The 13,117-nt window shown below is 44.9% G+C and overlaps 1 protein-coding gene across 2 annotated transcripts; it reads left to right on the top strand.

Annotated features, from left to right (window-relative positions):
- The first annotated feature begins 451 nt into the window (after positions 1 to 451).
- Positions 452 to 11,831, top strand: srsf1b (serine and arginine rich splicing factor 1b). 2 transcript variants are annotated; one of them, XM_087977303.1, is made up of 5 exons: positions 452 to 1,040; positions 4,419 to 4,606; positions 4,684 to 4,856; positions 5,252 to 5,449; positions 5,874 to 11,831. In XM_087977303.1, the coding sequence occupies exons 1-4, from the start codon at positions 844 to 846 to the stop codon at positions 5,444 to 5,446; spliced, it is 753 nt and encodes a 250-aa protein (XP_087833429.1). In that variant the 5' UTR covers positions 452 to 843; the 3' UTR covers positions 5,447 to 5,449; positions 5,874 to 11,831. The 2 variants fall into 2 exon arrangements, with proteins under 2 accessions (XP_087833429.1, XP_043574292.1); XM_043718357.2 differs by having other exon boundaries at positions 453 to 1,040; positions 5,252 to 11,831.
- The last annotated feature ends 1,286 nt before the right edge of the window (positions 11,832 to 13,117 follow it).

The following is a 13,117-nucleotide window of genomic DNA, read 5'->3' as shown; positions in this document are numbered from 1 at the left end:
GTGCAAAAGGAGCGGATAGAGGGGGAGGGGAGGGAAGGAAAAGGGGAAAGAACGAGTGGTAGAGGAACAGTGGGTGGAGGAAGAGAGGTGAGTGAAGGGGTATGTGCAAAAGGTCCTAAGTGCGCGCGAAATCCCGTGACGTCAGCGCCCCATCGCTTCCGGCAGGACGCCTTGTCCCTCCGCCGCTGATGTGAATCATCCGACGCGGAGGGAGAAGTGCGGGTTCGAGCTTTGGGGCGGAGAAGCGAGAGAAAAGAGAAAGGAAGAGAGGAGCGGGAACAGCGCGGTTGACCCTCGGTTCGTCGATGTAGCTATACGCGGAGACTCAGGGGGAAAGGACTTGTTGTGTCGGAGGAAAGAGGTGAAGAAAGGGGTTGGTGGAACTCTTTGTCGGGAGGTATGGGCATGCGCAGTCGCCGCGGTACTACTTGGTGCCGTTGGTTTGTGTGGAGCGAGGTGGGCGCCATTTTAATCTGGTGTCGGGAAGGGGCGGACAAGAGTTGGGGAGATTCCTTCCAATCATATACACAGCGCCTTTTTAGAAAAAAAAAGCACACACAACTCGCATTTTATTCGACATCGATCTTTCTGCGGCGTGTGTTGTGTCTGTGTGTCCACTGGCAGGTTGAGCGCGTACGTTGTGCTTCAAAAGAAAATCGCGCCAATCCACTTCCTTCGTCGTCCTCCGACATTTGCGATTTTTTTTATCCGAAAATAACCACTCCGTTTGTCTACGTTTATTTTGGTTTAAATTTCTCCCTCAAACCAAACGGTTTTTGATTTTACCCCCCACCGTGACCCCTTTTTTGAGTCTCGCCAACCGTCGGGCTGGAGGGTAACGGGATGCAGAACCACAGCGGCGTGATCCGGGGCCCGGCGGGCAACAACGACTGTCGGATCTACGTCGGCAATCTACCGCCCGACATCCGCACCAAGGACATCGAGGACGTCTTCTACAAGTACGGCAGCATCAGGGACATCGACCTGAAGAACCGCCGCGGCGGCCCGCCGTTTGCCTTCGTAGAATTCGAAGACCCGAGGTACACGCAAAGACTGAAGACGGGGACAGACAGACAGAAGCAAGCCTTCCCCACCCCCACCCGTCGCCCCATCTCAACCTCCTGCACATCTTTTCCCTCTCCCTTCCCCCACTCTCTCCCCCCCCATCCACACTCTTCCCGCCCCCCCATCCACACTCTTCCCCCCCCCATCCACACTCTTCCCCCCCCCATCCACACTCTTCCCCCCCCCCATCCACACTCTTCCCCCCCCCCATCCACACTCTTCCCCCCCCCCATCCACACTCTTCCCCCCCCCATCCACACTCTTCCCCCCCCCATCCACACTCTTCCCGCCCCCCCATCCACACTCTTCCCCCCCCATCCACACTCTTCCCCCCCCATCCACACTCTTCCCCCCCCATCCACACTCTCCCCCCCCATCCACACTCTCCCCCCCCATCCACACTCTCCCCCCCCATCCACACTCTCCCCCCCCATCCACACTCTCCCCCCCCATCCACACTCCCCCCCCATCCACACTCTCCCCCCCCCATCCACACTCTCCCCCCCCCATCCACACTCTCCCCCCCCATCCACACTCTCCCCCCCCATCCACACTCTCCCCCCCCATCCACACTCTCCCCCCCCATCCACACTCTCCCCCCCATCCACACTCTCCCCCCCCATCCACACTCTCCCCCCCATCCACACTCTCCCCCCCCATCCACACTCTCCCCCCCCATCCACACTCTCCCCCCCCATCCACACTCTCCCCCCCCATCCACACTCTCCCCCCCCATCCACACTCTCCCCCCCCATCCACACTCTCCCCCCCCATCCACACTCTCCCCCCCCATCCACACTCTTCCCCCCCCATCCACACTCTCCCCCCCCATCCACACTCTCCCCCCCCATCCACACTCTCCCCCCCCATCCACACTCTCCCCCCCCATCCACACTCTCCCCCCCCATCCACACTCTCCCCCCCCCATCCACACTCTCCCCCCCCATCCACACTCTCCCCCCCCATCCACACTCTCCCCCCCCATCCACACTCTCCCCCCCCCATCCACACTCTCCCCCCCCATCCACACTCTCCCCCCCCATCCACACTCTCCCCCCCCATCCACACTCTCCCCCCCCATCCACACTCTCCCCCCCCATCCACACTCTCCCCCCCCATCCACACTCTCCCCCCCCATCCACACTCTCCCCCCCCATCCACACTCTCCCCCCCCATCCACACTCTCCCCCCCCATCCACACTCTCCCCCCCCATCCACACTCTCCCCCCCCATCCACACTCTCCCCCCCCATCCACACTCTCCCCCCCCATCCACACTCTCCCCCCCCATCCACACTCTCCCCCCCCATCCACACTCTCCCCCCCCATCCACACTCTCCCCCCCCATCCACACTCTCCCCCCCCATCCACACTCTCCCCCCCCATCCACACTCTCCCCCCCCATCCACACTCTCCCCCCCCATCCACACTCTCCCCCCCCATCCACACTCTCCCCCCCCATCCACACTCTCCCCCCCCATCCACACTCTCCCCCCCCATCCACACTCTCCCCCCCCCATCCACACTCTCCCCCCCCATCCACACTCTCCCCCCCCATCCACACTCTCCCCCCCCATCCACACTCTCCCCCCCCATCCACACTCTCCCCCCCCATCCACACTCTCCCCCCCCCATCCACACTCTCCCCCCCCATCCACACTCTCCCCCCCCATCCACACTCTCCCCCCCCATCCACACTCTCCCCCCCCATCCACACTCTCCCCCCCATCCACACTCTCCCCCCCCATCCACACTCTCCCCCCCCATCCACACTCTCCCCCCCCATCCACACTCTCCCCCCCCATCCACACTCTCCCCCCCATCCACACTCTCCCCCCCATCCACACTCTCCCCCCCCATCCACACTCTCCCCCCCCCATCCACACTCTCCCCCCCCCCATCCACACTCTCCCCCCCCCATCCACACTCTCCCCCCCCATCCACACTCTTCCCCCCCCTCCACACTCTTCCCCCCCCCTCCACACTCTCCCCCCCCCCTCCACACTCTCTCCCCCCCCTCCACACTCTCTCCCCCCCCCTCCACACTCTCCCCCCCCCTCCACACTCTCCCCCCCCCCTCCACACTCTCCCCCCCCTCCACACTCTCCCCCCCCCCCTCCACACTCTCCCCCCCCCCATCCACACTCTCCCCCCCCCCATCCACACTCTCCCCCCCCCATCCACACTCTCCCCCCCCCCATCCACACTCTCCCCCCCCCCATCCACACTCTCCCCCCCCCCATCCACACTCTCCCCCCCCCCATCCACACTCTTCCCCCCCCCCATCCACACTCTCCCCCCCCCCCATCCACACTCTCCCCCCCCCATCCACACTCTCCCCCCCCATCCACACTCTCCCCCCCCCATCCACTCTCTCCCCCCCCATCCACTCTCTCCCCCCCCCCATTTATTTTAAATGGATATTTTGTTTGCAGATTTTTAACTTTTGGGAATGTTTTTTGCTTTTGTTATTCTTCAACGGGCATTTGGAGCCGTTTTTTCTAATTTTTGGGGCGAGATTGTTCTTGCTGCGACGAAATGTAATTCTGTGTGCCCACTTTAAAATTGTACCGATCTCTCACATCCTCCCCCAAAATATTTAAAACTACGGACAAGATTGTAAGGTGCAACTATAAATTCTTGGACGGGGGGGGGGGGGTTGTGGTGGAGAATTGGAATTGCAGTTTTGTTTGTTTCAGTCCGGTAATTATTTGCCACTTTATTGGGGAAGAGAAAATTCAATCTCGAGTTTTCTTAACGTGTACGTATATTCTTGGTTTGGAATCGAACGGTTGCTGAACGAGCAGAAATTGACCTAATTGAAGCACCGCGGCTCCCTTGCACCGCAGTTAGATTTCTGTGACGTGAGCTTGTTTTCGAGTGAGTACTTTTCGTATTTGTATAAACTGGCTGTTTGTAAATGACGGCAACTGTATCTGATCGCCATTTTGCTGCAGAAGGAAAGTACGCCACGCAAGCCCTTTGTTTGGCAGGTTTTTACTGTGACCAGTTTAAACTGGAGGTCTCAGCGACATGTGTTTTTTTTCGGGGGCGAGGAATGTTCAAGCTGCAAATCAGTATATCGGGGACAGTAGGTGGTTCGCATTTGTCGGTGTTTTACTGTGGCTACCCTGTTCGTGGACTTAACGTCTATATTGTTACAAAATACCTCGGCTTCAAATTTATCGATTTGGTTTCAGTCCGTGTGCCAGAGTCGACTTCATGGCGGAACTGTATTTACTATTTTCCATAGCTATGACATTTATCTCCTCCCCCAACCCCATTTGATTTAAAATTGGATGCCACACGTGGCCTGAAAGACCATGTGGTCTACTAACGTTCTTGTACTTTCAGGGATGCCGAGGATGCTGTATACGGTCGAGATGGTTACGATTACGATGGTTACCGCTTGCGTGTTGAATTTCCACGGAGTGGTCGAGGGACTGGAAGAGGGGGTGGCGGTGGTGGAGGCGGTGGGCAGACACCTCGAGGAAGATACGGCCCCCCGTCGAGGCGCTCTGAATACAGAGTGGTAGTTTCAGGTGAGACAGTCAGTGCATTTGTGATTTTTCATGCTTTCTGAACAATTCTAGAGATCTCATAACACTTCTCGTTTCAGGGCTTCCTCCAAGTGGTAGCTGGCAGGATTTGAAAGATCACATGCGGGAAGCAGGTGATGTATGTTACGCTGATGTTTTCCGTGATGGAACTGGTGTCGTGGAGTTTGTTCGCAAAGAAGATATGGCCTATGCAATGCGAAAACTGGATAACACAAAATTTCGATCTCACGAGGTATGTGACCTAATTCTGAAAGCTTTACAGATGATGACTAAGAGCCATAACTTAACTATTCATTTGGAGTTTCAGGTAAGACAGTGGTCAAGAAATTGAGAAGAATGGCTCATACAAACTTAGGTTATATTGTTGGCTAAAATCTGAAGGGTGGGGAATGTAGTCCAGTTGTTTTAATTGTTTGGGTGAAAATACAATGCTGAACTTGAGCTAAATTTCTTTTTTATTTCTTACTGGCAATTTTGGGATTGTAATGTTATATGGTGAAAGTGTCCAGTTGAGTGACCTAAGGACCTTTTCAGCAGAAAAGAAAATAACGAAGTACTAGCCTTATTCACTGGCTTTCCTGAATAATGTTTGAAAGTAGTGAACATTTCTCTTCACGTATTCAATAGGGAGAAACAGCATATATTCGTGTGAAAGTTGATGGTCCAAGAAGTCCAAGCTATGGAAGATCTCGTTCACGTAGCCGCAGTCGAACCAGAAGCCGTAGCCGAAGTCGCAGCAGAAGCCGTAGTTACTCTCCCAGACGAAGCAGAGGATCTCCCCGCTACTCGCCCCGTCATAGCAGATCACGTTCGCGTAGCTAGATTGTAAATCCATTGATGGAATTCCTTGTAGTGCACCACCGCTTTTTCCCTAAATAGAACGGATTCTTTATTTTTAAATCCACGTTAACTTGTTTTATTCAAGTTTAGAACACAATTTAAATTGATATCCATATAAAGATGGTTGCTTCTCTTCATTGTTAACATTCCCTCATGTCATTACTGAAATCTGATAATTGTATAGACAGAGTAGGTTTGGAGTCTGGGAAGCTTTCAAAATGGTGTCAACATGACTTGGAATAACAGTAAACTTGCGGTAATTTGTTAATGTTTATAGTTGATTTTCTTTCAATTGAATAAATCCTAATGTGAGAATTGTAGGAGACTATGTAGATAGGACTGTTGTGAAACATTTTTGTGAAAACCTTGTGTTGTACCTTATCTTACCTTTTCATGTATTTTCCTATAGACATATCACAACTGAGGATGGATTAAGCATTCTTTGGATTAAAGGATTGTGGAGCTCATTTCAGTCATATTAGGAATGTCAAATCGTGTCTAATTGGAGGAGGAGGAGGAATCTTGATCATTTATGGAGGCAATGGTATGACTCCAAGTGCTATTGTCACAATTAAACTTGGCAGTATTGAAGTTGTGCTTCTTTTGTACAAATGGTTGTATAATCCATGAGCTATGGTGTTACTGTGCCGGGTTACGAAGTTCTGTGCGGCATCAATACTGCTGAGCTTGCATGTTCTGTGTGACTAGTCTGGCATTGGTTTTCACCATTTTGAACAGATGTCCTTATGATTAGAACTTGAAATTGAAAGAATTAAAAAGTAAAATGGCTGTCTTTCAGCACAGTTTCATTACCTGGATCAAAAATTCATCAATCTCTAGTTTGTAACAGTTAAGTGGTGAATTACATGTACAGTACAACTCAATTACTAGATTCACATGGAAATGAAGGTGTCAATGAAAGTAAATATTGCACCAGTAAATTTTGTGCTAACTGACGTGCGTGTGTAGTAATGCTATCAGGGCTTGAATTGATATCCACTAGTCCAACATCTTCTTTCATGTACATCCTAAATAAACTAAGCAGTATCTTGGACATACTTTAATGTAGTTAAGTATGCTGAATGTATGGCTTCTATCATGTGTGCCCATTAGTGGACTACTATGATGTTGGGTTAGTGAATACTTAACTACAATAGTAAGTTGTCATTTTTTAATGGTATTGTGGAATAAAGTTTCTTGTTTAAAATATGTAACAATGTTCACATTGACTTTGGGGGTGTGGATGCAGTTTATGCTGTTCATCTGTCAAAGCGTCTGTACATATTGGCCAGATGAGAGCTATAACTGTCCCACCCTGTATAAAATTGTTGTTTGTTGTATCTAACATTTGCCTCCTTTTTTGGTTTTGCTGGTTATTAAAGGTTTGGATTGGAGAGGGCTCATTGGATCCCAATCCTTGGAGCTGGATCTATGGATTCAATTCATTGTGAGGATAGGATAGGGAGGATCATAACATGGATTCATGGAGCGGGATCATATTACCAGGAGCTGTAGGAGTGGATTCCTGCCCCAGTCAAACCGTGTATTTGTGGATTTTTTTGTTTTTTTGTTCTCTCTTTTTTTTTTTTTTTGTTTTCTTCCCCACCCCCTACCTACCCCAAAATCCCAACCCCATACCCACAATTGGTTATGCCAAAAAAAAATGCCTTTCATTTTTGTCAGTTGGAGTCCAATGGATACCCCGTGGGAATGGCTTTTTTTTTTTTTGCATTTTTTTTCGCAAACGGAGTGAACCAGGACCGAGAGAGGTACGCTGGAACAATCTCCTTGGATGGATTCGGCATTCAGGATTTGGTAACAATTTAAGCAGGGTGATATCGTAACTTTTTGTAACTATGATTAAGGGGTATTTTGTTAAAATTGAAGTCTGAATTGGCTGTGCATACTAAAATTAAGGGAATAGATAAACTTGATTAATTTTTGGCCCAAAGCATTACTTTCTATTCATAGCTTAAATGTTTAATCTCCATTTTGACAATAAATTCTTTTTTAATTGTATGTTTGAGTTTGTGATTTTATGAACAGCTGGTTGGCTTTTATTTTAGTGTAATTTTGAGGAGTCTTAAGTAATCCTAAAACTGTTCACAACAAAATGCTGTATGATGTGCATTTTATATATTCCCATTCATTCGCAAGTTGCATTGCCATGTTGCTTATGCAACTTTCGATCATTTTTTATTAGCTACTGCACAGGGTTTTCTGTGGCTGTCTTTAAGTTTGCATTGCTGGTATCTGCCAGGAGCTTCCTAATTGAGTAACAGAATCTAATTAAAACATATTTGCCTGAATTATCCAGATGTTTAGATTATTTAGAAAGTGTTTAATTCTACAAGTAAATTTTAGCCAATTAGAGAAAAATGTTTTATTTCAAGGATAGTAGAACGTGACAGAACTTTACCAATTTATTTTTTTTACAAAGCCTTTACCACATTTCCAAACCAAAAGCTGGGGATGACAGTTTTAGGATTTATTTGGTTTTTTTTTAGCTTTGTGCTCCAAAAGTCGGCATAATTTAATAAGGAAGCAGAGCATGTTGTCACTAATTGCTCCTAAAGCACCCACTTAGTGTAGAGACATTTTGTGGTTAATAACATTTTGATATTATATGTTTTGACAGTGCAGTCACTTCTATTTTGTCCAACACTCCCGAACTCGTTAGATAACACGTAACCTGATGAGTGTAATGACTAAAGTAAGACAAAGAATGTTGTGAATTTTAATAAAGGATAAACAAACTCTTTGCCGTTTTGTTTTCCACACTTGATTTGCAGTGGAGTATTTTCTGTCCTTGAGCGTTGATCTACATATTTCCCGTATCAAATATCGCAGTGTGGCACATTCTTATTAGCAATGGCCATGTCCACCACTTCTGCTCAGCACTTCGGTCTTTCCTTGCTGTTACTAACTAAATATATTTAGACATTGATTTCTGCCACCTCTGTCATGATTTGCACAGCAGAGTTTTGTAGCCTGAATATCCTGGTAAGTGAACAGAATTGGATTTATTTCTTCCTGTGATACACTATATGTGACAGCACTTATAACTACAACAATATGCCTAAGTACACCCAGGCTGTTAGTTGGTATCCAAAAATAGATTTCAGTTTGATTTCCAGTGATGGCTGGTTTATATAATTTGGTTCACATTAGTCATTTAAGAATCATTTATTGATAGTTGGAGTTGCAGCCTAGAAATGCCACCTCCCTTCCCCCTCTAGTAATCTGTGCTTGTAAGGTGCATAGAGCAGGCACACATTTTCTCTGCAGTTGAGATTGTGGACAAGTTACCTAAGTGATCTGTTTTATCCTATCACCTGTATGCTATAGCTGGGTTTCTTTCTGGTTTGAAGTATAGTGTATGTGAATTTTGACCTTTTCATTTGGTTATGTGTAGCTGACCCAGTTTTGGTCTTGCAAGTGCTGCCTGTTTTAATAGACCAGCACATGCGCCCTTGCACAACTAATGACTAATGCACCTAAAAGCAATGCAAGCGGCAAGGGCTTATGATGGTAATGTTTTGATGGATGGTGTTAAACCTGTGCTTCCAAGTTTGTTTTTGGTGTCACTTTGAGGCAGTATTAAAATCACTGGGAGGAGAAAGATCCAACAACCATGTTGACAAAATTGTGGATGTTTTGGGGATGTATGTGTAATAATGCTTTCAGATCAAACTAAAAGGTCTTTTCAAACTATTTACCTACAGTATTTTGTTTTTGATACGCCTTTATTTTGCTGCAGCTCTTGTCTTTGATCCCAATATAGTCATGGGGAATGGATTGTAGTATGATTAACCTTGCCAGTTGTGGAAGGGAAGTCTCTACTTGAGGCTTTTAAGAAACGGTGTCCATACATTCTCATGATGGCCATTAGTGATAATGTAGATCAAAGTATTGGAATGGATTCTTGGTTTTCTCTCTTATTGTGGCCATCTGTATTTTATGCAAAGTTAGCAACTTAATCTTGTGCAAAACAAGATTGCACTCTGACCTATAATTAGTGTTCAGTTGGGGGGAATGCAGAATGTGAACAACAGTTAAAATAGTGTTCTGGCTTTTGTAAGTAACTAAGTTGAAGAGAAGACATTAAATTGTAATATATTAAAATGCTAGTGACTTGATAATTTTAGATTTAGTTCTAACTTTCCCGGATGGAATAAATTTTTTCTGACTTATGGCATCCCAAATGAGTGAGCAGCCATGAATGCTATGCAATTTTATCCTCCAGTACATTTCTTGGAATGGGATGCACAAAAATATGTGTACATGCGGAGGGGGTGGGCCAAAGTTTGTTTCGTAAATGTTCAACTGTTAATCACAAGGCAATAATCTTGAAGGTTTATAGCTAACATCAATGAAAAAATTGTGCCTTTGAGTTGTTCAAGTGTGGGCACTTCAGTATATGATGTGCTGTCATTTTATTCTGTTTTGGGACTTTTTTCTTTACAGGTGACATGGATGGTGATGGCTATTATGCTCCATATAGTTGTGTGATGTCGTCAACACTGAAGGATTTAACAATTGTGACGTGATTACTGCAACTTGAGTGATTTATCAGTTCATTGCCAGAAATCAAGCACATGCATCCAGAATTGTGTTAGCCCGATACATTATCTCTTGGTTCTGATGACATTAACACTGTCTGAACCCTGAGATTAATTTTGGAATTTAATTTGTGTAACAGCTTAAATATTGAGATTTTTACATCAGAATTGTCAGATTTCTTGACTGTTTAGGATCCATTCTAGAAGGGGAGTGAATGTCCATTATTAACACATCCTGATATTACATTAATAGGAAAAATTGTGATGACATTGACATAAGGTGCCTGGAAAATCTGATGTATCGCTACGTTTGAGAGTAGTTGAAGCCTATTTTATTCTCATTGTAATTTTGGAGTGCCTTTTTCCAAAGTGAGTCTGAAATATGTGCCTTAATCGTCATGAGAAGAACATCAGATTTGAAACTATTTTAATAAATTGATTTCTCCAAGTTCAAAACTGTTCAATTGGCGTGAGCATTGTAGCTGGGTTGGGCAATACTAACTTATAGCAAATTATAGTGAAGTTTCCTAAATGTGGACAAACTGTGGAATCTTGGAGTTAATGCAAATGTTAACCTTGACAGTACAGAATTCTAGAAGCCAGTTTAGTATTGAGTTGCATTTGTATACTATTATTAATGACTGTTGGAATTGTTAACTTGATTGTGGTTGTCTGGTTAGGCTAATGTTTATTACCCTTGAAGGAGCTGCTGAGTGCTGCGTCAAACTTTTGCATTCCACGTGGTCTAGGCACACCATTCTGTTAGGGACCAAGTCTCAAGACTTAAGCTCTATTCCTGCATTGTGCCAGAATTAATTGTATGAAGTCTGTCTGGTGTGTTGAATGGAATCTTGTTAGTGATAATGTATCCATGCATCTGCTGCTTTTGTCATTGCAGGTGGTTCAGCCATAGATTTGGAAGGGGGTAGAGTGGGTTGCTGCATTGTCTCTTGTAGCGGAGTCTAGATTAGAGTGGTGCTGGAAAAGCACAGCAGATCAGGCCGCATCTGAGGAGTAGGAAAATCGACGTTTCGGGCAAAAGCCCTTCATTAGGAATGAATAGGCTAGTCATGGTATGCCAGTGATGGAGGCAATGAATATTTCAGCTTATCATGGACCTTATAATGGATTAGGTTTGGATTTTACCATCAAATTCTGCAATAACTCTTTCTTTATGAAAGTTGAATTTTAAATGTCAGTGTTCAAATTTACAATTATCAGTAGTGATATGATTCTTTTGGGCACCAGAGACATTGGTTTTGCAAAGGAATCATTTATACAAACCTTGCACAAGTGCAGATTTGGTTTTCAGCAGGTTTTGCATCAGAACTTAATTTGTATACGGGGGTTTCATTTTGTGCTACTTCTTTTGTAAGTAATCAATTATAAAATGAGGTAAGTGCTTTCTGTGATGAAAGTCACGTCTGTGCCCCTGCAGTAAAACAAATTACTGAACTCTTAACCAGGGGTTGCGTGGTGAAGCAGCTGAATCCATTTTTGACTGCGTCATTAACCTGTATAGTTGAAATATTTCATTCATGTTATCATTTGATATAAAATTTTGTAATCAAACTTTGCTCTTCCATTTCAGTGACTCTTCCTCCAATTCTCTCAAAAGCTACATGTGTTCCAAGAAACACATTCTGTATACAATTCTGTACACTAATGTGCTGGATATCTCCATGCTTTTATGCAACAATATTAGAAGAACTTAATTTGTTAGAACAGTTAGACAGTGATCCAGTAATGGGGTGTGTTCAAACAATACTTCCAAACCTTGGCAATAAAAAAAGCTTTTGAACGCATGTTCTCTGCTCTCATGTTTGCAAATTACTTCGGCTTCAAGAAGACTGTTAACTGGAGGAAGTCATTCTTTTTTTGTAAAAAAAAACGCTAGTTTAAACAGTTGCAGGTAAATGCAATATAGCCTCTGGCTCCATGAAATATGGTTTGGTAAATGGTCAAATTTATTAGGACAAAATAAGTAGGTGTAGACATTGATTTTGTTAACATGACTTTTGTTCTAATTAGTAGATGCCATCATGAAATACTATGATGTATGATGGCACTGGTATGAAGTGGGTGATTACATATTTAAATACATTTGGGTACTGTTTGTTTGCTCTTCAAAATAAAATGCTGTTTGTGTGAAACATTTGAAATACTTCAATGCAGAATTATTAAGACTAGAAGCTCAAGTTGAATTTTGTATGTGTGCTTTGACACTGCCCCATCTGACAAAATCCTAGCACTCCTTGAATGTCACTGGTAGGCTTTGTAAGAATTGTTGGTTGTGGTGGCTTTTCAAACAGCAGTGGGGTTGATAAGAGTTTGGCAGTTGATCAGGATTGGAGGTCAGTGAGTCATTGAAGCTACTTCTGGGGAGGTTGGAAAAATCCGATGCTGCATGCCAGCATTGCAGGTGATCACCGTGGAAGGCAATGAAGTTCAGTGGTGCTGTCTATCTGGGAGATGCAAATTTAGAAAACTGCACTTGGTCAAAGACAACGCAAAATCAAATGCACAATTCCTGCTGTGTGTACTGCATTCACACTAGCATAGATCATGGTGTGGTCATTGGAGTTGATTAGTTGTGCCATGAAATATCATGGGAATTAACGTATAGTGACTTGGTCATTAGTGTAATTGTGGATTTTTAAACTTTACTGGGGTTTGTCACTTAGTGCAAATTAAATAAATTTTTATTATTGCATACTGTCAGTTTCATGTAGGTAGTGCTCTGGTCTCAATCGGATCTAGACTCCATACCCTGGAAGCCTATATTTTTGATTCCACTGAACAAACAAACTTGAACTATATTTTGAATTGTAATGTGAACCATGTAAATCTATCATCTCAGCAGCTTGATCAAATTAATTAAGTAACGGAGTGTTAATTTGTGGTTTAATTGAGATTTCCTTTTCATAGCACACCATTTTAAGAGAAAAGCAAGTACGAAGGCTTCCACAATCTCGATCTGCAGACACTTGATACACTTGCTGACAAGGTTTTGAAATTTGTCCTGTAGTTTTCATATATTGAAACCATCTTCAGAAGTCTCAATGCTAATACAACTGTGAAATTGTACATG

Source organism: Chiloscyllium plagiosum, unplaced genomic scaffold (assembly GCF_037043375.1).
Source record: "Chiloscyllium plagiosum isolate Xiang-an unplaced genomic scaffold, Cpla_swu_hap1 HiC_scaffold_31, whole genome shotgun sequence".
In the NCBI taxonomy this organism is placed as follows: domain Eukaryota; kingdom Metazoa; phylum Chordata; class Chondrichthyes; order Orectolobiformes; family Hemiscylliidae; genus Chiloscyllium; species Chiloscyllium plagiosum.
The sequence above is the reverse complement of the archived record's forward strand: the minus strand, read 5'-3'. Positions and strand labels throughout refer to the sequence as shown.